The 27,000-nt window shown below is 53.9% G+C and overlaps 3 protein-coding genes across 3 annotated transcripts; all 3 read right to left on the bottom strand.

Annotated features, from left to right (window-relative positions):
- Positions 1-5,109: 5,109 nt before the first annotated feature.
- Positions 5,110-6,700, bottom strand: LOC141576372 (melanoma-associated antigen 8-like). Its single transcript, XM_074359394.1, has one exon. The coding sequence runs from the start codon at positions 6,630-6,632 to the stop codon at positions 5,625-5,627; it is 1,008 nt and encodes a 335-aa protein (XP_074215495.1). The 5' UTR covers positions 6,633-6,700; the 3' UTR covers positions 5,110-5,624.
- A 5,526-nt stretch (positions 6,701-12,226) lies between these two features.
- Positions 12,227-13,817, bottom strand: LOC141576374 (melanoma-associated antigen 8-like). The gene has a single exon (XM_074359396.1). It carries the CDS (start codon positions 13,747-13,749, stop codon positions 12,742-12,744), a length of 1,008 nt encoding a protein of 335 aa, XP_074215497.1. The 5' UTR covers positions 13,750-13,817; the 3' UTR covers positions 12,227-12,741.
- Positions 13,818-19,343: 5,526 nt separating this feature from the next.
- Positions 19,344-20,934, bottom strand: LOC141576373 (melanoma-associated antigen 8-like). The gene has a single exon (XM_074359395.1). The coding sequence runs from the start codon at positions 20,864-20,866 to the stop codon at positions 19,859-19,861; it is 1,008 nt and encodes a 335-aa protein (XP_074215496.1). The 5' UTR covers positions 20,867-20,934; the 3' UTR covers positions 19,344-19,858.
- Between the last annotated feature and the right edge of the window lie 6,066 nt (positions 20,935-27,000).

Raw genomic sequence — 27,000 nt, 5'->3', positions numbered from 1 at the left:
GATCTACACTGTGGCACAGCCCTGGACCCGCGTGCTGGCAGGAGGCCTGGGCTCTGGCAGGTTCCCACTCTTCTAGGGTGGGAGGTCCTGTCCGCGCTAACTCAGGGTCCTCACCGGGACTCCAAGCGGGACCTGGGATTCTGCTCTCCAACCACCTGAGGGCCCCATCCTGATAGTAGGTCCCCGGTCTCTCTGAGCCCTGGATGCCGAAGTCAGGACACACCACGTGTGCTCATCCCGCATTGAGGCCTCCCAGGGCTGACAGCAGGCGCAGGATCGGTTGCGTCCCCTCTGTTCTGGGATCTCGGGTCCCTCACTCCTCCCTCGGGGTCACCTTGACTCCTGGCAGGACCTGGGATTCCCCTCTCAGCCCACCTGAGGCCCCGCCCGTCATACCAAGACCCCAGTCCCTCTGAGACCCGCATTTCAGGAACTGCTGCCCGAGGTCCTCCCGCCCCATGGCCTCCCACGACTGACTCTGTTCTGGGGTCCAGGGTCCCTGAATGCTAACTCGCGGTTGTCACCTTCACTCCCAGGCTGCCCTGAGATTCTCTCCTCCCCAGACCTGAGGCCCCCTCCCTTTCACTATGTCTCCAGTCTGTCTGAGACTCGAATGCGGAAGTCAGGACAAACCACGTGGGCCTGTCGTCCCCTCGGGCCTCCGGACAGCTGAAAGCAAGGGCGACTCTCTGTGGGATGGCCACTTTTCTGGGATCAGGGGCCCCTCCTTCCTGCTTGAGGGTCCTCACTTTGACTCAGGCGGCATGTAGCCTCCCCTTGGAGCCCCCGAGGCCCCGCCCCTCATCCCAGGACCCCAGTCCCTCCGAGACCCGGATGGCAGGAAACGCCACAGGTGGTCACCCTGCCCCAAGGCCTCCAAGGTCCAACACTGTCTCGGGGTGCAAGATCCGTCCGTTCTCCCTCGGGGTCCTCAACTTGACTCAGGCAGCATGTGGTCTCCCCTCTGGCCACCCCAATCCCCGCCCCTCATCCCAGGACCCCAGTCCCTCGGAGACCCGGATGTCGGGAAATGCCACTGGTGGTCACCCTGCCCCAAGGCCTCCAAGGTCCAACACTGTCTTGGGGTCCAGGATCCCTCCGTTCTCCCTCGGGGTCCTCACTTTGACTCAGGCGGCATGTAGCCTCCCCTTGGAACCCCCGAAGCCCCGCCCCTCATCTCAGGACCCCAGTCCCTCCGAGACCCGGATGGCGGGAAATGCCGCCGGTGCTTATTCCGACCTATGGCCTCCCAGGACCGACTGTGTTTTGGGGTCCAGGGTCCCTCACTGCTCGCTCGCGGTCGTCACCTTCACTCCCAGTGGGACCTCGGATTCTCTCCTCTGCAGATCCCAGGGTCCCCCCCTCATCTCACACGAAGTCCCCGGTCTCTGTGAGACCAGGGTGCCGCAGTCACGACACAACACGGGGACCTGTCCTGCCCTCGGGCCTCCGGACAGCTGATAGCAAGGGCCCCTTTCTGTGGGATGGCCTCTTTTCCGGGTTCGGGGTCCCCTCAGTTTTCCCTCAGGGTCGTCACTTAGGCGTCGTGTCGTCTAGCCTCTGGCCACCCGAGGCCCCGCCCCTCATCGCAGGACCCCCGTCCCTCGGAGACCCGGGTGTCAGGAAGTCAGGGCCCCACGAGTGCTCATCCCACCCAGGCCCTCCCAGGGCTGACAGCAGGGGCGGGGATCTGTGGGGCCCATGCTGTCCTCCGTCAGGGTCCTCACCTTGAGCCCTGGCGGGTCCTGGGACGCCCCCTTGTTGAGCCGAGCCCACACCTTCACACCAAGGCCCTCACTGCCCAGAGACCCCCAGGGGCGTCTGTGGACTCACAGCAGGCCACCAAGCCCAGGGCTTCCCAGGACTGTGGACGCCAGGCGCTGAGATGGATTCCCTGGGGGTCCCTCAGCCTTCCCTCTGCTCCTCACCTGGGCTCCAGGCTGGGCCTGGGCCCCTCCCTCTGCCCACCTCAGTTTGCTCCCCTTGGACCCAGGCCCCTCCACAGCCAGGACCCCCGAGAGGGAAGCGGGGGTGGGGGTTGGGGCACTGATCCCCGCAACCCTGCCTGCGGTCTCCCAGGGCTGACAGCAGAACCGACCTGGATTCCCTGCAACCCGAGTCCCTCCACACGGTTCTACCTTGACTCCTGGCAGCGCTGGGCTCCTTCCCTGTGCAGACCTGAAGCCGGCCTCCCTCACCCAGGCCCTCACCTCTCTCACCCCCCAGGGAGGGGGCATCAGCGCCCGTCACATCCGGACCCCGTGCCCGGGGGTCTCCCAGGGCTGTCGGGAGGGCCGGAGGTGGATTCCCTGTTTGGAATTCAGCCTCGGTGGGTGTTTCCTCCCTGCGATGTCCAGGACCATTCCTCATCTATGGCTTTGGATTCTGACCATCGAGGGGAGCTGACCCATCAGTGTAAGTGTCCAGCAGACCGTTTCCAAGAACACACCCCAGTAAATCCTACCCCAAGTTTGGGGCGGTTACCAAACCTCTTCAACTATATATGCCAGGACGGAGTACACTGTGAGCCACGTCAAACGCCACTCCTCCCTGCAGTTGGAGCATTCTGAGTGTCCTAGCAGCTCAGGCAGGATAACCAGGTCTCTAAGCATCCCTGAACAAAGTACACCTTCCCCCCTCGCCCAGGAGATGTATCCACGATCCCAGAGGGACTTCTCAGAGCAATCTCCCACCTGACACGTTCCTCTCACCACTAACAAGTGCCGTCTGCACGTCTGCCTGCCGCCACCACCCAGCTTCATTACCATCACCTCCCACAGAAGGACCTCCCCCCCAGCTTCCCAAAGCCCCGAACTGCCCTGGCGCTGGGCACTTACACTTGGGTGCTCTCTCCCGGACCCCCACCCCCTCGCCCTATTTTTATTTGCCCTATGGGACTTAGGAGACCTTTCACCAACTTCCCGATGTGACTGCGGCTCCTAGACTGTCCTAGGTGTGGGCTGTCCTGCTTTTCCGAGTGTCCCCACTGCTAACACCGAGCCCTCCAGAGAGCAGAGGCTCGGTGAACGTCTGCGGATGAACTGAGATGGTGAGCAGGGATCCTACTGATCCAGGTTGATTTTCTCCTACTTTCTTAACTAAGCCAGACAAATCCAGGTTATACACACATAATTATAATTTTATAGACTGACAGAAGAAAAGGGATAAGGAGCCAATAATTACCTATCGTTTACTTTTACTTCTCTCTTTCTTGACCCCACCGATTTTAGTGCTGATCACTCTCTCTCAATTTCCAAGTAAATTTCTATTCCGATGCGGTGTTACCTACTTTGGCATGACACAGTATGATGGAAACTTTCCCAATTTGTTTTACAAAATAGCAAAACTCAGTCTTGGGCTGCCTAAGTACCAGTACGTGTATAATCAATATCATTCACAAACTAAGATACTGAAGCTTATTAAATATTATTATTAATATACAGAAATCTGTTGCATCTTATACACTAACAAAGGAGTATCAGAAAGAGAAATCAAGGAAACAATCCCATTTACCATCACATCAAAGAGAATAAATAATCTAGTAATAAACCTAGCTAAGGAGACCAAAGACCTGTACTCCAATAACTACAAGACACTGATGCAAGAAGCTGAAGATGACACCAACAGATGGAAAGATATACCGTGTTCTTGGATTGGAAGAATCAGTGTTGTTGACCAAACAACCCAGTGACCATACTACCCAAGGCAATCTACAGATTCAAAGCAATCCCTGTCAAAATAACAATGGCATTTTTCTCAGAACCAGAACAAATAATTTAAAAAAGTGTCTGGAAAAAGAAAAGAACCCCAATAGCTAAAACAATCTTGGGAATGAAGAACAGAGCTGGAGAGATCATGCTCCCTGATGTTAGACTATACTACAAAGCTGTAGTAATCAAAACAGTGCGGTTCTGGCCCCCAAACAGACACACAGATCAATGGAACAGGATAGAGAGGCGAGAAGTAAACCCACACACTTACCGTCAATTAATGTACGACAAAGGAAGCAAGGATATTGAATGGAGAAAAGACAGTCTCTTCAATAAGTGGCTCTGGGAAAACTGGACAGCTACCTGTCAAACAATGAACTTAGAACATTCTCTAACACCATATACAAAAATAAACTCAAAATAGATTAAAGATCTACATTTAAGACTGGATACTATAATACTCCTAGAGGAAAACATAGGCAGAACACTCTCTGACATAAATTACAGCAATAACTTTTTGGATCCATGTCCTAAAACAAAGGAAATAAAAGGAAAAATAAACAGCGGGGACCTAATTATACTTAAAAGCTTCTGCACAGCAAGGGAACCCACTGACTAAATTAAAACAACAACCTACTGAAGGGGAGAAAATATTTGCAAACGTTACAACTGACAAGGGAGCAATAACCACCATATATAAACAGCTCATACAATTCAACATCAAAAAAACAAATGACCCAACTAAAAACGGGCAGAACACCACAATAGACATTTGTCCAAAGAGGAAATGCAGGTGGCCAGCAGGCACGTGAAAAGATGCTCAGTATAATTAACCATCAGGGAAATGCAAATCAAAACCACGATGACATATCACCTTATACCTGTCAGAATGGCTACCTTCAAAAGGAACGCAAATAGCAAATGTTGGCGAAGATGTGGAGAGAAGGGATCCCTCCTACACTGTTGGTGGGGATGTAAATTGGTGTGACCACTCTGGAAAACAGTATGCCGTTTCTCAAAAAACTAAAACTAGAACTACCAAGTGACCCAGCAATTCCATTCCTGGGTATACATCTCAAAAAACAAAAAACAAAACAAAAAAAAAACCAGATACTAATTTGAAAAGATACACGCACCCAATATTCATAGCAGCGTTATCTACAATTGCCAAGATGTGGAAGGAACCTAAATGTCCATCAGCAGATGAATGGACACACACACACACAGACACACACACACACACACACACACACACACACACACACACACACACCCCGGAATACTACTCAGCCATAAAAAACAAAATTTTGCCGTTTGCAGCAAGATGGATGGACTTGGAGGACATTATGCTAAGTGAAATAAATCAGACAGAGAAAGACAAATACTGTATGATATCAATTTATATGTGGACTCTAAAAAATACAACAAACTAGTGAGTATAACAAAGAAGAAGCAGGCTCATAGAGAACAAACTACTGATTACCAGTGGGGAGGGGTGAGGGGCAAGGGGCAATATAGGGGTGAGGGAGTGGGAAGTACAAACTATTGGGTGTAAGGAAGGTTCAAGAATGTATTGCAGAACAAGGGGTATATAACCAATATTTTCTCATAACTGTAAATAAAATGTAATCTTTAAAAAGACTGTATAATAAAATAAAGTATATTGATATTTATTAAAACGAATAACATCTGAAACATCACTAAAGGAAATGAAGATGAATTTCCATATCATTGTAGAGAACAGGAGCCCAGAGATGTTGTACACCGTGTCCCCCCCCACTGGCCCGGGCCCTCACTACCTAGAAGGCTGACTGCTTGCTCCTCAGACACACAGTGAAGAGTCAGCCTCACTTCCTGCCCGGCAGGAGAAGCTGCCGGACTGGGGCCTAGAAGGAGCCCAGCTGCAAGTCTGGCTCAGGCCCCCTCTTCCTCATCACTCACTCGCTCTTCAGACAGGGACGGGAAAGAACTGGGACCCCTTCTATTGATCCTGAGGAAATGTTCCAGGACTTGCAGCTTGCTGGTCTCCGTGTAGGCCCGGGGACCCCACAGGAACTCGTGGCGAGCGGGATCGCTGTTGGCCACCTGCCGGTACTCCACGTACCCCTCCCGCACCCACACGTTGGTGATGAGCTCCCTGGGCTCCCCATAGATGAAGTGCTCCCTCCCAGCACACAGCCCCATCTTGCTAAGTGCTCCCCAGACTGCCTCCTCAGGAGCAAAGTCGCCCTCCAGGACAATCACACCCAGAAGTATCAGCAGGAGGCCAGTCTTGGGAATGCTCTGCCCATCGTCCTGCATGCCATCGTAGGTGAGGCCCAGGGTGGGGACCAGGACATACAAGTGCTCCCTGGGGTCCACCTCCTTCACATCCACCCCAAAGACCAGCTGCAGACACTCAGAGGCTTGGCTCAAGACCGCAGGGAAGTGGTCCTGGTCATCTCTGAGGACCGCATTCAGCATTTCCTCTTTTGAGGTCGGCTGCTTTGTGCGGTACTTGTGGAGCAGGAAGCCCATCAGGTCAACCATCATCAAATGTAATGCATCGTGGAGCCGGGACTCGGCATCTGCCGGGTCCTGCCCGGTGCTGGGCCCCTCCTCACCTTGGCTTCTGAGGCCATTGTCTTCCGACTGGCTCCAGGGAGGGGCTGCCACGGCTGTGGGGGAGGGGCAGACACCCTGAGGGCTCTGCGCGGGACTGGGTGTCCCAGAATCAGCCACCTCCTCGCCACTGCCCAGGAACAGGACTGAGTAGGAAGACAAGGAGGAGAAGGAGGAGGAGGAGGAAGAGGAGGAGGAGGAGGAGGGAGACAACGGGGATGCGCCCTCCTCCTCCTCAACCCAAATGTCCTGCTCATCCTCGGAATCCTCAGCCTCTCTTGGGTCGTGAAAGTCGGCTTCAGTGTGGTGGAGGTCACGCATCTGAACGGGAGGCACGGTGAGTGGTGTCGGGCAGCTGAGAGCAGCGAGGGCAGGGGTGACAGATGGGGACCCACGGGCCTGGGGAAGAAAGGGAGTGTCAGTGGCCCGGGCTGAGAAACCCACCGTGGGGGGCTCTGACAAAGGCTACTTACAGGTCTCCTCTTCAGGGGTGCCCTCGGCCTCACAGGGGCTCTCCTCCTGGTGGACGGTCGTCTGTGAACCTGACGGGGGAAGTGAGGCGGCTCCTCAGGGTGCAGCCGGCACAGCCCGAGGTTCTGGGGGCAACACGGGGTGTGTGGAGTGGACGTTGGCCTCGTGCGGTCCCCTCTGTTCCGGGAGCCCCCGGGTACACACTCAGGGCCCACACCTCACCTTCAGTCCTGGCACTGCCAGCCTCCTGTGCTCTGTGACCCGAGAACACGTGTCTCAGACCTAGGCCTTCCCGGTGTCTGGAGCCCCTGGGAGAGAAAGGAGGGGAGACCTCGGATCTACACTGTGGCACAGCCCTGGACCCGCGTGCTGGCAGGAGGCCTGGGCTCTGGCAGGTTCCCACTCTTCTAGGGTGGGAGGTCCTGTCCGCGCTAACTCAGGGTCCTCACCGGGACTCCAAGCGGGACCTGGGATTCTGCTCTCCAACCACCTGAGGGCCCCATCCTGATAGTAGGTCCCCGGTCTCTCTGAGCCCTGGATGCCGAAGTCAGGACACACCACGTGTGCTCATCCCGCATTGAGGCCTCCCAGGGCTGACAGCAGGCGCAGGATCGGTTGCGTCCCCTCTGTTCTGGGATCTCGGGTCCCTCACTCCTCCCTCGGGGTCACCTTGACTCCTGGCAGGACCTGGGATTCCCCTCTCAGCCCACCTGAGGCCCCGCCCGTCATACCAAGACCCCAGTCCCTCTGAGACCCGCATTTCAGGAACTGCTGCCCGAGGTCCTCCCGCCCCATGGCCTCCCACGACTGACTCTGTTCTGGCGTCCAGGGTCCCTGAATGCTAACTCGCGGTTGTCACCTTCACTCCCAGGCTGCCCTGAGATTCTCTCCTCCGCAGACCTGAGGCCCCCTCCCTTTCACTATGTCTCCAGTCTGTCTGAGACTCGAATGCGGAAGTCAGGACAAACCACGTGGGCCTGTCGTCCCCTCGGGCCTCCGGACAGCTGAAAGCAAGGGCGACTCTCTGTGGGATGGCCACTTTTCTGGGATCAGGGGCCCCTCCTTCCTGCTTGAGGGTCCTCACTTTGACTCAGGCGGCATGTAGCCTCCCCTTGGAGCCCCCGAGGCCCCGCCCCTCATCCCAGGACCCCAGTCCCTCCGAGACCCGGATGGCAGGAAACGCCACAGGTGGTCACCCTGCCCCAAGGCCTCCAAGGTCCAACACTGTCTCGGGGTGCAAGATCCGTCCGTTCTCCCTCGGGGTCCTCAACTTGACTCAGGCAGCATGTGGTCTCCCCTCTGGCCACCCCAATCCCCGCCCCTCATCCCAGGACCCCAGTCCCTCGGAGACCCGGATGTCGGGAAATGCCACTGGTGGTCACCCTGCCCCAAGGCCTCCAAGGTCCAACACTGTCTTGGGGTCCAGGATCCCTCCGTTCTCCCTCGGGGTCCTCACTTTGACTCAGGCGGCATGTAGCCTCCCCTTGGAACCCCCGAAGCCCCGCCCCTCATCTCAGGACCCCAGTCCCTCCGAGACCCGGATGGCGGGAAATGCCGCCGGTGCTTATTCCGATCTATGGCCTCCCAGGACCGACTGTGTTTTGGGGTCCAGGGTCCCTCACTGCTCGCTCGCGGTCGTCACCTTCACTCCCAGTGGGACCTCGGATTCTCTCCTCTGCAGATCCCAGGGTCCCCCCCTCATCTCACACGAAGTCCCCGGTCTCTGTGAGACCAGGGTGCCGCAGTCACGACACAACACGGGGACCTGTCCTGCCCTCGGGCCTCCGGACAGCTGATAGCAAGGGCCCCTTTCTGTGGGATGGCCTCTTTTCCGGGTTCGGGGTCCCCTCAGTTTTCCCTCAGGGTCGTCACTTAGGCGTCGTGTCGTCTAGCCTCTGGCCACCCGAGGCCCCGCCCCTCATCGCAGGACCCCCGTCCCTCGGAGACCCGGGTGTCAGGAAGTCAGGGCCCCACGAGTGCTCATCCCACCCAGGCCCTCCCAGGGCTGACAGCAGGGGCGGGGATCTGTGGGGCCCATGCTGTCCTCCGTCAGGGTCCTCACCTTGAGCCCTGGCGGGTCCTGGGACGCCCCCTTGTTGAGCCGAGCCCACACCTTCACACCAAGGCCCTCACTGCCCAGAGACCCCCAGGGGCGTCTGTGGACTCACAGCAGGCCACCAAGCCCAGGGCTTCCCAGGACTGTGGACGCCAGGCGCTGAGATGGATTCCCTGGGGGTCCCTCAGCCTTCCCTCTGCTCCTCACCTGGGCTCCAGGCTGGGCCTGGGCCCCTCCCTCTGCCCACCTCAGTTTGCTCCCCTTGGACCCAGGCCCCTCCACAGCCAGGACCCCCGAGAGGGAAGCGGGGGTGGGGGTTGGGGCACTGATCCCCGCAACCCTGCCTGCGGTCTCCCAGGGCTGACAGCAGAACCGACCTGGATTCCCTGCAACCCGAGTCCCTCCACACGGTTCTACCTTGACTCCTGGCAGCGCTGGGCTCCTTCCCTGTGCAGACCTGAAGCCGGCCTCCCTCACCCAGGCCCTCACCTCTCTCACCCCCCAGGGAGGGGGCATCAGCGCCCGTCACATCCGGACCCCGTGCCCGGGGGTCTCCCAGGGCTGTCGGGAGGGCCGGAGGTGGATTCCCTGTTTGGAATTCAGCCTCGGTGGGTGTTTCCTCCCTGCGATGTCCAGGACCATTCCTCATCTATGGCTTTGGATTCTGACCATCGAGGGGAGCTGACCCATCAGTGTAAGTGTCCAGCAGACCGTTTCCAAGAACACACCCCAGTAAATCCTACCCCAAGTTTGGGGCGGTTACCAAACCTCTTCAACTATATATGCCAGGACGGAGTACACTGTGAGCCACGTCAAACGCCACTCCTCCCTGCAGTTGGAGCATTCTGAGTGTCCTAGCAGCTCAGGCAGGATAACCAGGTCTCTAAGCATCCCTGAACAAAGTACACCTTCCCCCCTCGCCCAGGAGATGTATCCACGATCCCAGAGGGACTTCTCAGAGCAATCTCCCACCTGACACGTTCCTCTCACCACTAACAAGTGCCGTCTGCACGTCTGCCTGCCGCCACCACCCAGCTTCATTACCATCACCTCCCACAGAAGGACCTCCCCCCCAGCTTCCCAAAGCCCCGAACTGCCCTGGCGCTGGGCACTTACACTTGGGTGCTCTCTCCCGGACCCCCACCCCCTCGCCCTATTTTTATTTGCCCTATGGGACTTAGGAGACCTTTCACCAACTTCCCGATGTGACTGCGGCTCCTAGACTGTCCTAGGTGTGGGCTGTCCTGCTTTTCCGAGTGTCCCCACTGCTAACACCGAGCCCTCCAGAGAGCAGAGGCTCGGTGAACGTCTGCGGATGAACTGAGATGGTGAGCAGGGATCCTACTGATCCAGGTTGATTTTCTCCTACTTTCTTAACTAAGCCAGACAAATCCAGGTTATACACACATAATTATAATTTTATAGACTGACAGAAGAAAAGGGATAAGGAGCCAATAATTACCTATCGTTTACTTTTACTTCTCTCTTTCTTGACCCCACCGATTTTAGTGCTGATCACTCTCTCTCAATTTCCAAGTAAATTTCTATTCCGATGCGGTGTTACCTACTTTGGCATGACACAGTATGATGGAAACTTTCCCAATTTGTTTTACAAAATAGCAAAACTCAGTCTTGGGCTGCCTAAGTACCAGTACGTGTATAATCAATATCATTCACAAACTAAGATACTGAAGCTTATTAAATATTATTATTAATATACAGAAATCTGTTGCATCTTATACACTAACAAAGGAGTATCAGAAAGAGAAATCAAGGAAACAATCCCATTTACCATCACATCAAAGAGAATAAATAATCTAGTAATAAACCTAGCTAAGGAGACCAAAGACCTGTACTCCAATAACTACAAGACACTGATGCAAGAAGCTGAAGATGACACCAACAGATGGAAAGATATACCGTGTTCTTGGATTGGAAGAATCAGTGTTGTTGACCAAACAACCCAGTGACCATACTACCCAAGGCAATCTACAGATTCAAAGCAATCCCTGTCAAAATAACAATGGCATTTTTCTCAGAACCAGAACAAATAATTTAAAAAAGTGTCTGGAAAAAGAAAAGAACCCCAATAGCTAAAACAATCTTGGGAATGAAGAACAGAGCTGGAGAGATCATGCTCCCTGATGTTAGACTATACTACAAAGCTGTAGTAATCAAAACAGTGCGGTTCTGGCCCCCAAACAGACACACAGATCAATGGAACAGGATAGAGAGGCGAGAAGTAAACCCACACACTTACCGTCAATTAATGTACGACAAAGGAAGCAAGGATATTGAATGGAGAAAAGACAGTCTCTTCAATAAGTGGCTCTGGGAAAACTGGACAGCTACCTGTCAAACAATGAACTTAGAACATTCTCTAACACCATATACAAAAATAAACTCAAAATAGATTAAAGATCTACATTTAAGACTGGATACTATAATACTCCTAGAGGAAAACATAGGCAGAACACTCTCTGACATAAATTACAGCAATAACTTTTTGGATCCATGTCCTAAAACAAAGGAAATAAAAGGAAAAATAAACAGCGGGGACCTAATTATACTTAAAAGCTTCTGCACAGCAAGGGAACCCACTGACTAAATTAAAACAACAACCTACTGAAGGGGAGAAAATATTTGCAAACGTTACAACTGACAAGGGAGCAATAACCACCATATATAAACAGCTCATACAATTCAACATCAAAAAAACAAATGACCCAACTAAAAACGGGCAGAACACCACAATAGACATTTGTCCAAAGAGGAAATGCAGGTGGCCAGCAGGCACGTGAAAAGATGCTCAGTATAATTAACCATCAGGGAAATGCAAATCAAAACCACGATGACATATCACCTTATACCTGTCAGAATGGCTACCTTCAAAAGGAACGCAAATAGCAAATGTTGGCGAAGATGTGGAGAGAAGGGATCCCTCCTACACTGTTGGTGGGGATGTAAATTGGTGTGACCACTCTGGAAAACAGTATGCCGTTTCTCAAAAAACTAAAACTAGAACTACCAAGTGACCCAGCAATTCCATTCCTGGGTATACATCTCAAAAAACAAAAAACAAAACAAAAAAAAAACCAGATACTAATTTGAAAAGATACACGCACCCAATATTCATAGCAGCGTTATCTACAATTGCCAAGATGTGGAAGGAACCTAAATGTCCATCAGCAGATGAATGGACACACACACACACAGACACACACACACACACACACACACACACACACACACACACACACACCCCGGAATACTACTCAGCCATAAAAAACAAAATTTTGCCGTTTGCAGCAAGATGGATGGACTTGGAGGACATTATGCTAAGTGAAATAAATCAGACAGAGAAAGACAAATACTGTATGATATCAATTTATATGTGGACTCTAAAAAATACAACAAACTAGTGAGTATAACAAAGAAGAAGCAGGCTCATAGAGAACAAACTACTGATTACCAGTGGGGAGGGGTGAGGGGCAAGGGGCAATATAGGGGTGAGGGAGTGGGAAGTACAAACTATTGGGTGTAAGGAAGGTTCAAGAATGTATTGCAGAACAAGGGGTATATAACCAATATTTTCTCATAACTGTAAATAAAATGTAATCTTTAAAAAGACTGTATAATAAAATAAAGTATATTGATATTTATTAAAACGAATAACATCTGAAACATCACTAAAGGAAATGAAGATGAATTTCCATATCATTGTAGAGAACAGGAGCCCAGAGATGTTGTACACCGTGTCCCCCCCCACTGGCCCGGGCCCTCACTACCTAGAAGGCTGACTGCTTGCTCCTCAGACACACAGTGAAGAGTCAGCCTCACTTCCTGCCCGGCAGGAGAAGCTGCCGGACTGGGGCCTAGAAGGAGCCCAGCTGCAAGTCTGGCTCAGGCCCCCTCTTCCTCATCACTCACTCGCTCTTCAGACAGGGACGGGAAAGAACTGGGACCCCTTCTATTGATCCTGAGGAAATGTTCCAGGACTTGCAGCTTGCTGGTCTCCGTGTAGGCCCGGGGACCCCACAGGAACTCGTGGCGAGCGGGATCGCTGTTGGCCACCTGCCGGTACTCCACGTACCCCTCCCGCACCCACACGTTGGTGATGAGCTCCCTGGGCTCCCCATAGATGAAGTGCTCCCTCCCAGCACACAGCCCCATCTTGCTAAGTGCTCCCCAGACTGCCTCCTCAGGAGCAAAGTCGCCCTCCAGGACAATCACACCCAGAAGTATCAGCAGGAGGCCAGTCTTGGGAATGCTCTGCCCATCGTCCTGCATGCCATCGTAGGTGAGGCCCAGGGTGGGGACCAGGACATACAAGTGCTCCCTGGGGTCCACCTCCTTCACATCCACCCCAAAGACCAGCTGCAGACACTCAGAGGCTTGGCTCAAGACCGCAGGGAAGTGGTCCTGGTCATCTCTGAGGACCGCATTCAGCATTTCCTCTTTTGAGGTCGGCTGCTTTGTGCGGTACTTGTGGAGCAGGAAGCCCATCAGGTCAACCATCATCAAATGTAATGCATCGTGGAGCCGGGACTCGGCATCTGCCGGGTCCTGCCCGGTGCTGGGCCCCTCCTCACCTTGGCTTCTGAGGCCATTGTCTTCCGACTGGCTCCAGGGAGGGGCTGCCACGGCTGTGGGGGAGGGGCAGACACCCTGAGGGCTCTGCGCGGGACTGGGTGTCCCAGAATCAGCCACCTCCTCGCCACTGCCCAGGAACAGGACTGAGTAGGAAGACAAGGAGGAGAAGGAGGAGGAGGAGGAAGAGGAGGAGGAGGAGGAGGGAGACAACGGGGATGCGCCCTCCTCCTCCTCAACCCAAATGTCCTGCTCATCCTCGGAATCCTCAGCCTCTCTTGGGTCGTGAAAGTCGGCTTCAGTGTGGTGGAGGTCACGCATCTGAACGGGAGGCACGGTGAGTGGTGTCGGGCAGCTGAGAGCAGCGAGGGCAGGGGTGACAGATGGGGACCCACGGGCCTGGGGAAGAAAGGGAGTGTCAGTGGCCCGGGCTGAGAAACCCACCGTGGGGGGCTCTGACAAAGGCTACTTACAGGTCTCCTCTTCAGGGGTGCCCTCGGCCTCACAGGGGCTCTCCTCCTGGTGGACGGTCGTCTGTGAACCTGACGGGGGAAGTGAGGCGGCTCCTCAGGGTGCAGCCGGCACAGCCCGAGGTTCTGGGGGCAACACGGGGTGTGTGGAGTGGACGTTGGCCTCGTGCGGTCCCCTCTGTTCCGGGAGCCCCCGGGTACACACTCAGGGCCCACACCTCACCTTCAGTCCTGGCACTGCCAGCCTCCTGTGCTCTGTGACCCGAGAACACGTGTCTCAGACCTAGGCCTTCCCGGTGTCTGGAGCCCCTGGGAGAGAAAGGAGGGGAGACCTCGGATCTACACTGTGGCACAGCCCTGGACCCGCGTGCTGGCAGGAGGCCTGGGCTCTGGCAGGTTCCCACTCTTCTAGGGTGGGAGGTCCTGTCCGCGCTAACTCAGGGTCCTCACCGGGACTCCAAGCGGGACCTGGGATTCTGCTCTCCAACCACCTGAGGGCCCCATCCTGATAGTAGGTCCCCGGTCTCTCTGAGCCCTGGATGCCGAAGTCAGGACACACCACGTGTGCTCATCCCGCATTGAGGCCTCCCAGGGCTGACAGCAGGCGCAGGATCGGTTGCGTCCCCTCTGTTCTGGGATCTCGGGTCCCTCACTCCTCCCTCGGGGTCACCTTGACTCCTGGCAGGACCTGGGATTCCCCTCTCAGCCCACCTGAGGCCCCGCCCGTCATACCAAGACCCCAGTCCCTCTGAGACCCGCATTTCAGGAACTGCTGCCCGAGGTCCTCCCGCCCCATGGCCTCCCACGACTGACTCTGTTCTGGCGTCCAGGGTCCCTGAATGCTAACTCGCGGTTGTCACCTTCACTCCCAGGCTGCCCTGAGATTCTCTCCTCCGCAGACCTGAGGCCCCCTCCCTTTCACTATGTCTCCAGTCTGTCTGAGACTCGAATGCGGAAGTCAGGACAAACCACGTGGGCCTGTCGTCCCCTCGGGCCTCCGGACAGCTGAAAGCAAGGGCGACTCTCTGTGGGATGGCCACTTTTCTGGGATCAGGGGCCCCTCCTTCCTGCTTGAGGGTCCTCACTTTGACTCAGGCGGCATGTAGCCTCCCCTTGGAGCCCCCGAGGCCCCGCCCCTCATCCCAGGACCCCAGTCCCTCCGAGACCCGGATGGCAGGAAACGCCACAGGTGGTCACCCTGCCCCAAGGCCTCCAAGGTCCAACACTGTCTCGGGGTGCAAGATCCGTCCGTTCTCCCTCGGGGTCCTCAACTTGACTCAGGCAGCATGTGGTCTCCCCTCTGGCCACCCCAATCCCCGCCCCTCATCCCAGGACCCCAGTCCCTCGGAGACCCGGATGTCGGGAAATGCCACTGGTGGTCACCCTGCCCCAAGGCCTCCAAGGTCCAACACTGTCTTGGGGTCCAGGATCCCTCCGTTCTCCCTCGGGGTCCTCACTTTGACTCAGGCGGCATGTAGCCTCCCCTTGGAACCCCCGAAGCCCCGCCCCTCATCTCAGGACCCCAGTCCCTCCGAGACCCGGATGGCGGGAAATGCCGCCGGTGCTTATTCCGATCTATGGCCTCCCAGGACCGACTGTGTTTTGGGGTCCAGGGTCCCTCACTGCTCGCTCGCGGTCGTCACCTTCACTCCCAGTGGGACCTCGGATTCTCTCCTCTGCAGATCCCAGGGTCCCCCCCTCATCTCACACGAAGTCCCCGGTCTCTGTGAGACCAGGGTGCCGCAGTCACGACACAACACGGGGACCTGTCCTGCCCTCGGGCCTCCGGACAGCTGATAGCAAGGGCCCCTTTCTGTGGGATGGCCTCTTTTCCGGGTTCGGGGTCCCCTCAGTTTTCCCTCAGGGTCGTCACTTAGGCGTCGTGTCGTCTAGCCTCTGGCCACCCGAGGCCCCGCCCCTCATCGCAGGACCCCCGTCCCTCGGAGACCCGGGTGTCAGGAAGTCAGGGCCCCACGAGTGCTCATCCCACCCAGGCCCTCCCAGGGCTGACAGCAGGGGCGGGGATCTGTGGGGCCCATGCTGTCCTCCGTCAGGGTCCTCACCTTGAGCCCTGGCGGGTCCTGGGACGCCCCCTTGTTGAGCCGAGCCCACACCTTCACACCAAGGCCCTCACTGCCCAGAGACCCCCAGGGGCGTCTGTGGACTCACAGCAGGCCACCAAGCCCAGGGCTTCCCAGGACTGTGGACGCCAGGCGCTGAGATGGATTCCCTGGGGGTCCCTCAGCCTTCCCTCTGCTCCTCACCTGGGCTCCAGGCTGGGCCTGGGCCCCTCCCTCTGCCCACCTCAGTTTGCTCCCCTTGGACCCAGGCCCCTCCACAGCCAGGACCCCCGAGAGGGAAGCGGGGGTGGGGGTTGGGGCACTGATCCCCGCAACCCTGCCTGCGGTCTCCCAGGGCTGACAGCAGAACCGACCTGGATTCCCTGCAACCCGAGTCCCTCCACACGGTTCTACCTTGACTCCTGGCAGCGCTGGGCTCCTTCCCTGTGCAGACCTGAAGCCGGCCTCCCTCACCCAGGCCCTCACCTCTCTCACCCCCCAGGGAGGGGGCATCAGCGCCCGTCACATCCGGACCCCGTGCCCGGGGGTCTCCCAGGGCTGTCGGGAGGGCCGGAGGTGGATTCCCTGTTTGGAATTCAGCCTCGGTGGGTGTTTCCTCCCTGCGATGTCCAGGACCATTCCTCATCTATGGCTTTGGATTCTGACCATCGAGGGGAGCTGACCCATCAGTGTAAGTGTCCAGCAGACCGTTTCCAAGAACACACCCCAGTAAATCCTACCCCAAGTTTGGGGCGGTTACCAAACCTCTTCAACTATATATGCCAGGACGGAGTACACTGTGAGCCACGTCAAACGCCACTCCTCCCTGCAGTTGGAGCATTCTGAGTGTCCTAGCAGCTCAGGCAGGATAACCAGGTCTCTAAGCATCCCTGAACAAAGTACACCTTCCCCCCTCGCCCAGGAGATGTATCCACGATCCCAGAGGGACTTCTCAGAGCAATCTCCCACCTGACACGTTCCTCTCACCACTAACAAGTGCCGTCTGCACGTCTGCCTGCCGCCACCACCCAGCTTCATTACCATCACCTCCCACAGAAGGACCTCCCCCCCAGCTTCCCAAAGCCCCGAACTGCCCTGGCGCTGGGCACTTACACTTGGGTGCTCTCTCCCGGACCCCCACCCCCTCGCCCTATTTTTATTTGCCCTATGGGACTTAGGAGACCTTTCACCAACTTCCCGATGTGACTGCGGCTCCTAGACTGTCCTAGGTGTGGGCTGTCCTGCTTTTCCGAGTGTCCCCACTGCTAACACCGAGCCCTCCAGAGAGCAGAGGCTCGGTGAACGTCTGCGGATGAACTGAGATGGTGAGCAGGGATCCTACTGATCCAGGTTGATTTTCTCCTACTTTCTTAACTAAGCCAGACAAATCCAGGTTATACACACATAATTATAATTTTATAGACTGACAGAAGAAAAGGGATAAGGAGCCAATAATTACCTATCGTTTACTTTTACTTCTCTCTTTCTTGACCCCACCGATTTTAGTGCTGATCACTCTCTCTCAATTTCCAAGTAAATTTCTATTCCGATGCGGTGTTACCTACTTTGGCATGACACAGTATGATGGAAACTTTCCCAATTTGTTTTACAAAATAGCAAAACTCAGTCTTGGGCTGCCTAAGTACCAGTACGTGTATAATCAATATCATTCACAAACTAAGATACTGAAGCTTATTAAATATTATTATTAATATACAGAAATCTGTTGCATCTTATACACTAACAAAGGAGTATCAGAAAGAGAAATCAAGGAAACAATCCCATTTACCATCACATCAAAGAGAATAAATAATCTAGTAATAAACCTAGCTAAGGAGACCAAAGACCTGTACTCCAATAACTACAAGACACTGATGCAAGAAGCTGAAGATGACACCAACAGATGGAAAGATATACCGTGTTCTTGGATTGGAAGAATCAGTGTTGTTGACCAAACAACCCAGTGACCATACTACCCAAGGCAATCTACAGATTCAAAGCAATCCCTGTCAAAATAACAATGGCATTTTTCTCAGAACCAGAACAAATAATTTAAAAAAGTGTCTGGAAAAAGAAAAGAACCCCAATAGCTAAAACAATCTTGGGAATGAAGAACAGAGCTGGAGAGATCATGCTCCCTGACGTTAGACTATACTACAAAGCTGTAGTAATCAAAACAGTGCGGTTCTGGCCCCCAAACAGACACACAGATCAATGGAACAGGATAGAGAGGCGAGAAGTAAACCCACACACTTACCGTCAATTAATGTACGACAAAGGAAGCAAGGATATTGAATGGAGAAAAGACAGTCTCTTCAATAAGTGGCTCTGGGAAAACTGGACAGCTACCTGTCAAACAATGAACTTAGAACATTCTCTAACACCATATACAAAAATAAACTCAAAATAGATTAAAGATCTACATTTAAGACTGGATACTATAATACTCCTAGAGGAAAACATAGGCAGAACACTCTCTGACATAAATTACAGCAATAACTTTTTGGATCCATGTCCTAAAACAAAGGAAATAAAAGGAAAAATAAACAGCGGGGACCTAATTATACTTAAAAGCTTCTGCACAGCAAGGGAACCCACTGACTAAATTAAAACAACAACCTACTGAAGGGGAGAAAATATTTGCAAACGTTACAACTGACAAGGGAGCAATAACCACCATATATAAACAGCTCATACAATTCAACATCAAAAAAACAAATGACCCAACTAAAAACGGGCAGAACACCACAATAGACATTTGTCCAAAGAGGAAATGCAGGTGGCCAGCAGGCACGTGAAAAGATGCTCAGTATAATTAACCATCAGGGAAATGCAAATCAAAACCACGATGACATATCACCTTATACCTGTCAGAATGGCTACCTTCAAAAGGAACGCAAATAGCAAATGTTGGCGAAGATGTGGAGAGAAGGGATCCCTCCTACACTGTTGGTGGGGATGTAAATTGGTGTGACCACTCTGGAAAACAGTATGCCGTTTCTCAAAAAACTAAAACTAGAACTACCAAGTGACCCAGCAATTCCATTCCTGGGTATACATCTCAAAAAACAAAAAACAAAACAAAAAAAAAACCAGATACTAATTTGAAAAGATACACGCACCCAATATTCATAGCAGCGTTATCTACAATTGCCAAGATGTGGAAGGAACCTAAATGTCCATCAGCAGATGAATGGACACACACACACACAGACACACACACACACACACACACACACACACACACACACACACACACCCCGGAATACTACTCAGCCATAAAAAACAAAATTTTGCCGTTTGCAGCAAGATGGATGGACTTGGAGGACATTATGCTAAGTGAAATAAATCAGACAGAGAAAGACAAATACTGTATGATATCAATTTATATGTGGACTCTAAAAAATACAACAAACTAGTGAGTATAACAAAGAAGAAGCAGGCTCATAGAGAACAAACTACTGATTACCAGTGGGGAGGGGTGAGGGGCAAGGGGCAATATAGGGGTGAGGGAGTGGGAAGTACAAACTATTGGGTGTAAGGAAGGTTCAAGAATGTATTGCAGAACAAGGGGTATATAACCAATATTTTCTCATAACTGTAAATAAAATGTAATCTTTAAAAAGACTGTATAATAAAATAAAGTATATTGATATTTATTAAAACGAATAACATCTGAAACATCACTAAAGGAAATGAAGATGAATTTCCATATCATTGTAGAGAACAGGAGCCCAGAGATGTTGTACACCGTGTCCCCCCCCACTGGCCCGGGCCCTCACTACCTAGAAGGCTGACTGCTTGCTCCTCAGACACACAGTGAAGAGTCAGCCTCACTTCCTGCCCGGCAGGAGAAGCTGCCGGACTGGGGCCTAGAAGGAGCCCAGCTGCAAGTCTGGCTCAGGCCCCCTCTTCCTCATCACTCACTCGCTCTTCAGACAGGGACGGGAAAGAACTGGGACCCCTTCTATTGATCCTGAGGAAATGTTCCAGGACTTGCAGCTTGCTGGTCTCCGTGTAGGCCCGGGGACCCCACAGGAACTCGTGGCGAGCGGGATCGCTGTTGGCCACCTGCCGGTACTCCACGTACCCCTCCCGCACCCACACGTTGGTGATGAGCTCCCTGGGCTCCCCATAGATGAAGTGCTCCCTCCCAGCACACAGCCCCATCTTGCTAAGTGCTCCCCAGACTGCCTCCTCAGGAGCAAAGTCGCCCTCCAGGACAATCACACCCAGAAGTATCAGCAGGAGGCCAGTCTTGGGAATGCTCTGCCCATCGTCCTGCATGCCATCGTAGGTGAGGCCCAGGGTGGGGACCAGGACATACAAGTGCTCCCTGGGGTCCACCTCCTTCACATCCACCCCAAAGACCAGCTGCAGACACTCAGAGGCTTGGCTCAAGACCGCAGGGAAGTGGTCCTGGTCATCTCTGAGGACCGCATTCAGCATTTCCTCTTTTGAGGTCGGCTGCTTTGTGCGGTACTTGTGGAGCAGGAAGCCCATCAGGTCAACCATCATCAAATGTAATGCATCGTGGAGCCGGGACTCGGCATCTGCCGGGTCCTGCCCGGTGCTGGGCCCCTCCTCACCTTGGCTTCTGAGGCCATTGTCTTCCGACTGGCTCCAGGGAGGGGCTGCCACGGCTGTGGGGGAGGGGCAGACACCCTGAGGGCTCTGCGCGGGACTGGGTGTCCCAGAATCAGCCACCTCCTCGCCACTGCCCAGGAACAGGACTGAGTAGGAAGACAAGGAGGAGAAGGAGGAGGAGGAGGAAGAGGAGGAGGAGGAGGAGGGAGACAACGGGGATGCGCCCTCCTCCTCCTCAACCCAAATGTCCTGCTCATCCTCGGAATCCTCAGCCTCTCTTGGGTCGTGAAAGTCGGCTTCAGTGTGGTGGAGGTCACGCATCTGAACGGGAGGCACGGTGAGTGGTGTCGGGCAGCTGAGAGCAGCGAGGGCAGGGGTGACAGATGGGGACCCACGGGCCTGGGGAAGAAAGGGAGTGTCAGTGGCCCGGGCTGAGAAACCCACCGTGGGGGGCTCTGACAAAGGCTACTTACAGGTCTCCTCTTCAGGGGTGCCCTCGGCCTCACAGGGGCTCTCCTCCTGGTGGACGGTCGTCTGTGAACCTGACGGGGGAAGTGAGGCGGCTCCTCAGGGTGCAGCCGGCACAGCCCGAGGTTCTGGGGGCAACACGGGGTGTGTGGAGTGGACGTTGGCCTCGTGCGGTCCCCTCTGTTCCGGGAGCCCCCGGGTACACACTCAGGGCCCACACCTCACCTTCAGTCCTGGCACTGCCAGCCTCCTGTGCTCTGTGACCCGAGAACACGTGTCTCAGACCTAGGCCTTCCCGGTGTCTGGAGCCCCTGGGAGAGAAAGGAGAGGAGACCTCGGATCTACACTGTGGCACAGCCCTGGACCCGCGTGCTGGCAGGAGGCCTGGGCTCTGGCAGGTTCCCACTCGTCTAGGGTGGGAGGTCCTGTCCGCGCTAACTCAGGGTCCTCACCGGGACTCCAAGCGGGACCTGGGATTCTGCTCTCCAACCACCTGAGGGCCCCATCCTGATAGTAGGTCCCCGGTCTCTCTGAGCCCTGGATGCCGAAGTCAGGACACACCACGTGTGCTCATCCCGCATTGAGGCCTCCCAGGGCTGACAGCAGGCGCAGGATCGGTTGCGTCCCCTCTGTTCTGGGATCTCGGGTCCCTCACTCCTCCCTCGGGGTCACCTTGACTCCTGGCAGGACCTGGGATTCCCCTCTCAGCCCACCTGAGGCCCCGCCCGTCATACCAAGACCCCAGTCCCTCTGAGACCCGCATTTCAGGAACTGCTGCCCGAGGTCCTCCCGCCCCATGGCCTCCCACGACTGACTCTGTTCTGGCGTCCAGGGTCCCTGAATGCTAACTCGCGGTTGTCACCTTCACTCCCAGGCTGCCCTGAGATTCTCTCCTCCGCAGACCTGAGGCCCCCTCCCTTTCACTATGTCTCCAGTCTGTCTGAGACTCGAATGCGGAAGTCAGGACAAACCACGTGGGCCTGTCGTCCCCTCGGGCCTCCGGACAGCTGAAAGCAAGGGCGACTCTCTGTGGGATGGCCACTTTTCTGGGATCAGGGGCCCCTCCTTCCTGCTTGAGGGTCCTCACTTTGACTCAGGCGGCATGTAGCCTCCCCTTGGAGCCCCCGAGGCCCCGCCCCTCATCCCAGGACCCCAGTCCCTCCGAGACCCGGATGGCAGGAAACGCCACAGGTGGTCACCCTGCCCCAAGGCCTCCAAGGTCCAACACTGTCTCGGGGTGCAAGATCCGTCCGTTCTCCCTCGGGGTCCTCAACTTGACTCAGGCAGCATGTGGTCTCCCCTCTGGCCACCCCAATCCCCGCCCCTCATCCCAGGACCCCAGTCCCTCGGAGACCCGGATGTCGGGAAATGCCACCGGTGGTCACCCTGCCCCTAGGCCTCCAAGGTCCAACACTGTCTTGGGGTCCAGGATCCCTCCGTTCTCCCTCGGGGTCCTCACTTTGACTCAGGCGGCATGTAGCCTCCCCTTGGAACCCCCGAAGCCCCGCCCCTCATCTCAGGACCCCAGTCCCTCCGAGACCCGGATGGCGGGAAATGCCGCCGGTGCTTATTCCGATCTATGGCCTCCCAGGACCGACTGTGTTTTGGGGTCCAGGGTCCCTCACTGCTCGCTCGCGGTCGTCACCTTCACTCCCAGTGGGACCTCGGATTCTCTCCTCTGCAGATCCCAGGGTCCCCCCCTCATCTCACACGAAGTCCCCGGTCTCTGTGAGACCAGGGTGCCGCAGTCACGACACAACACGGGGACCTGTCCTGCCCTCGGGCCTCCGGACAGCTGATAGCAAGGGCCCCTTTCTGTGGGATGGCCTCTTTTCCGGGTTCGGGGTCCCCTCAGTTTTCCCTCAGGGTCGTCACTTAGGCGTCGTGTCGTCTAGCCTCTGGCCACCCGAGGCCCCGCCCCTCATCGCAGGACCCCCGTCCCTCGGAGACCCGGGTGTCAGGAAGTCAGGGCCCCACGAGTGCTCATCCCACCCAGGCCCTCCCAGGGCTGACAGCAGGGGCGGGGATCTGTGGGGCCCATGCTGTCCTCCGTCAGGGTCCTCACCTTGAGCCCTGGCGGGTCCTGGGACGCCCCCTTGTTGAGCCGAGCCCACACCTTCACACCAAGGCCCTCACTGCCCAGAGACCCCCAGGGGCGTCTGTGGACTCACAGCAGGCCACCAAGCCCAGGGCTTCCCAGGACTGTGGACGCCAGGCGCTGAGATGGATTCCCTGGGGGTCCCTCAGCCTTCCCTCTGCTCCTCACCTGGGCTCCAGGCTGGGCCTGGGCCCCTCCCTCTGCCCACCTCACTTTGCTCCCCTTGGACCCAGGCCCCTCCACAGCCAGGACCCCCGAGAGGGAAGCGGGGGTGGGGGTTGGGGCACTGATCCCCGCAACCCTGCCTGCGGTCTCCCAGGGCTGACAGCAGAACCGACCTGGATTCCCTGCAACCCGAGTCCCTCCACACGGTTCTACCTTGACTCCTGGCAGCGCTGGGCTCCTTCCCTGTGCAGACCTGAAGCCGGCCTCCCTCACCCAGGCCCTCACCTCTCTCACCCCCCAGGGAGGGGGCATCAGCGCCCGTCACATCCGGACCCCGTGCCCGGGGGTCTCCCAGGGCTGTCGGGAGGGCCGGAGGTGGATTCCCTGTTTGGAATTCAGCCTCGGTGGGTGTTTCCTCCCTGCGATGTCCAGGACCATTCCTCATCTATGGCTTTGGATTCTGACCATCGAGGGGAGCTGACCCATCAGTGTAAGTGTCCAGCAGACCGTTTCCAAGAACACACCCCAGTAAATCCTACCCCAAGTTTGGGGCGGTTACCAAACCTCTTCAACTATATATGCCAGGACGGAGTACACTGTGAGCCACGTCAAACGCCACTCCTCCCTGCAGTTGGAGCATTCTGAGTGTCCTAGCAGCTCAGGCAGGATAACCAGGTCTCTAAGCATCCCTGAACAAAGTACACCTTCCCCCCTCGCCCAGGAGATGTATCCACGATCCCAGAGGGACTTCTCAGAGCAATCTCCCACCTGACACGTTCCTCTCACCACTAACAAGTGCCGTCTGCACGTCTGCCTGCTGCCACCACCCAGCTTCATTACCATCACCTCCCACAGAAGGACCTCCCCCCCAGCTTCCCAAAGCCCTGAACTGCCCTGGCGCTGGGCACTTACACTTGGGTGCTCTCTCCCGGACCCCCACCCCCTCGCCCTATTTTTATTTGCCCTATGGGACTTAGGAGACCTTTCACCAACTTCCCGATGTGACTGCGGCTCCTAGACTGTCCTAGGTGTGGGCTGTCCTGCTTTTCCGAGTGTCCCCACTGCTAACACCGAGCCCTCCAGAGAGCAGAGGCTCGGTGAACGTCTGCGGATGAACTGAGATGGTGAGCAGGGATCCTACTGATCCAGGTTGATTTTCTCCTACTTTCTTAACTAAGCCAGACAAATCCAGGTTATACACACATAATTATAATTTTATAGACTGACAGAAGAAAAGGGATAAGGAGCCAATAATTACCTATCGTTTACTTTTACTTCTCTCTTTCTTGACCCCACCGATTTTAGTGCTGATCACTCTCTCTCAATTTCCAAGTAAATTTCTATTCCGATGCGGTGTTACCTACTTTGGCATGACACAGTATGATGGAAACTTTCCCAATTTGTTTTACAAAATAGCAAAACTCAGTCTTGGGCTGCCTAAGTACCAGTACGTGTATAATCAATATCATTCACAAACTAAGATACTGAAGCTTATTAAATATTATTATTAATATACAGAAATCTGTTGCATCTTATACACTAACAAAGGAGTATCAGAAAGAGAAATCAAGGAAACAATCCCATTTACCATCACATCAAAGAGAATAAATAATCTAGTAATAAACCTAGCTAAGGAGACCAAAGACCTGTACTCCAATAACTACAAGACACTGATGCAAGAAGCTGAAGATGACACCAACAGATGGAAAGATATACCGTGTTCTTGGATTGGAAGAATCAGTGTTGTTGACCAAACAACCCAGTGACCATACTACCCAAGGCAATCTACAGATTCAAAGCAATCCCTGTCAAAATAACAATGGCATTTTTCTCAGAACCAGAACAAATAATTTAAAAAAGTGTCTGGAAAAAGAAAAGAACCCCAATAGCTAAAACAATCTTGGGAATGAAGAACAGAGCTGGAGAGATCATGCTCCCTGACGTTAGACTATACTACAAAGCTGTAGTAATCAAAACAGTGCGGTTCTGGCCCCCAAACAGACACACAGATCAATGGAACAGGATAGAGAGGCGAGAAGTAAACCCACACACTTACCGTCAATTAATGTACGACAAAGGAAGCAAGGATATTGAATGGAGAAAAGACAGTCTCTTCAATAAGTGGCTCTGGGAAAACTGGACAGCTACCTGTCAAACAATGAACTTAGAACATTCTCTAACACCATATACAAAAATAAACTCAAAATAGATTAAAGATCTACATTTAAGACTGGATACTATAATACTCCTAGAGGAAAACATAGGCAGAACACTCTCTGACATAAATTACAGCAATAACTTTTTGGATCCATGTCCTAAAACAAAGGAAATAAAAGGAAAAATAAACAGCGGGGACCTAATTATACTTAAAAGCTTCTGCACAGCAAGGGAACCCACTGACTAAATTAAAACAACAACCTACTGAAGGGGAGAAAATATTTGCAAACGTTACAACTGACAAGGGAGCAATAACCACCATATATAAACAGCTCATACAATTCAACATCAAAAAAACAAATGACCCAACTAAAAACGGGCAGAACACCACAATAGACATTTGTCCAAAGAGGAAATGCAGGTGGCCAGCAGGCACGTGAAAAGATGCTCAGTATAATTAACCATCAGGGAAATGCAAATCAAAACCACGATGACATATCACCTTATACCTGTCAGAATGGCTACCTTCAAAAGGAACGCAAATAGCAAATGTTGGCGAAGATGTGGAGAGAAGGGATCCCTCCTACACTGTTGGTGGGGATGTAAATTGGTGTGACCACTCTGGAAAACAGTATGCCGTTTCTCAAAAAACTAAAACTAGAACTACCAAGTGACCCAGCAATTCCATTCCTGGGTATACATCTCAAAAAAAACAAAACAAAACAAAAAAAAAACCAGATACTAATTTGAAAAGATACACGCACCCAATATTCATAGCAGCGTTATCTACAATTGCCAAGATGTGGAAGGAACCTAAATGTCCATCAGCAGATGAATGGACACACACACACACAGACACACAGACACACACACACACACACACACACACACACACCCCGGAATACTACTCAGCCATAAAAAACAAAATTTTGCCGTTTGCAGCAAGATGGATGGACTTGGAGGACATTATGCTAAGTGAAATAAATCAGACAGAGAAAGACAAATACTGTATGATATCAATTTATATGTGGACTCTAAAAAATACAACAAACTAGTGAGTATAACAAAGAAGAAGCAGGCTCATAGAGAACAAACTACTGATTACCAGTGGGGAGGGGTGAGGGGCAAGGGGCAATATAGGGGTGAGGGAGTGGGAAGTACAAACTATTGGGTGTAAGGAAGGTTCAAGAATGTATTGCAGAACAAGGGGTATATAACCAATATTTTCTCATAACTGTAAATAAAATGTAATCTTTAAAAAGACTGTATAATAAAATAAAGTATATTGATATTTATTAAAACGAATAACATCTGAAACATCACTAAAGGAAATGAAGATGAATTTCCATATCATTGTAGAGAACAGGAGCCCAGAGATGCTGTACACCGTGTCCCCCCCCACTGGCCCGGGCCCTCACTACCTAGAAGGCTGACTGCTTGCTCCTCAGACACACAGTGAAGAGTCAGCCTCACTTCCTGCCCGGCAGGAGAAGCTGCCGGACTGGGGCCTAGAAGGAGCCCAGCTGCAAGTCTGGCTCAGGCCCCCTCTTCCTCATCACTCACTCGC

The sequence above is a fragment of the Camelus bactrianus genome, chromosome X (genome assembly GCF_048773025.1).
Source record: "Camelus bactrianus isolate YW-2024 breed Bactrian camel chromosome X, ASM4877302v1, whole genome shotgun sequence".
In the NCBI taxonomy this organism is placed as follows: domain Eukaryota; kingdom Metazoa; phylum Chordata; class Mammalia; order Artiodactyla; family Camelidae; genus Camelus; species Camelus bactrianus.
This window is presented reverse-complemented; position numbering and strand designations above follow the sequence as displayed.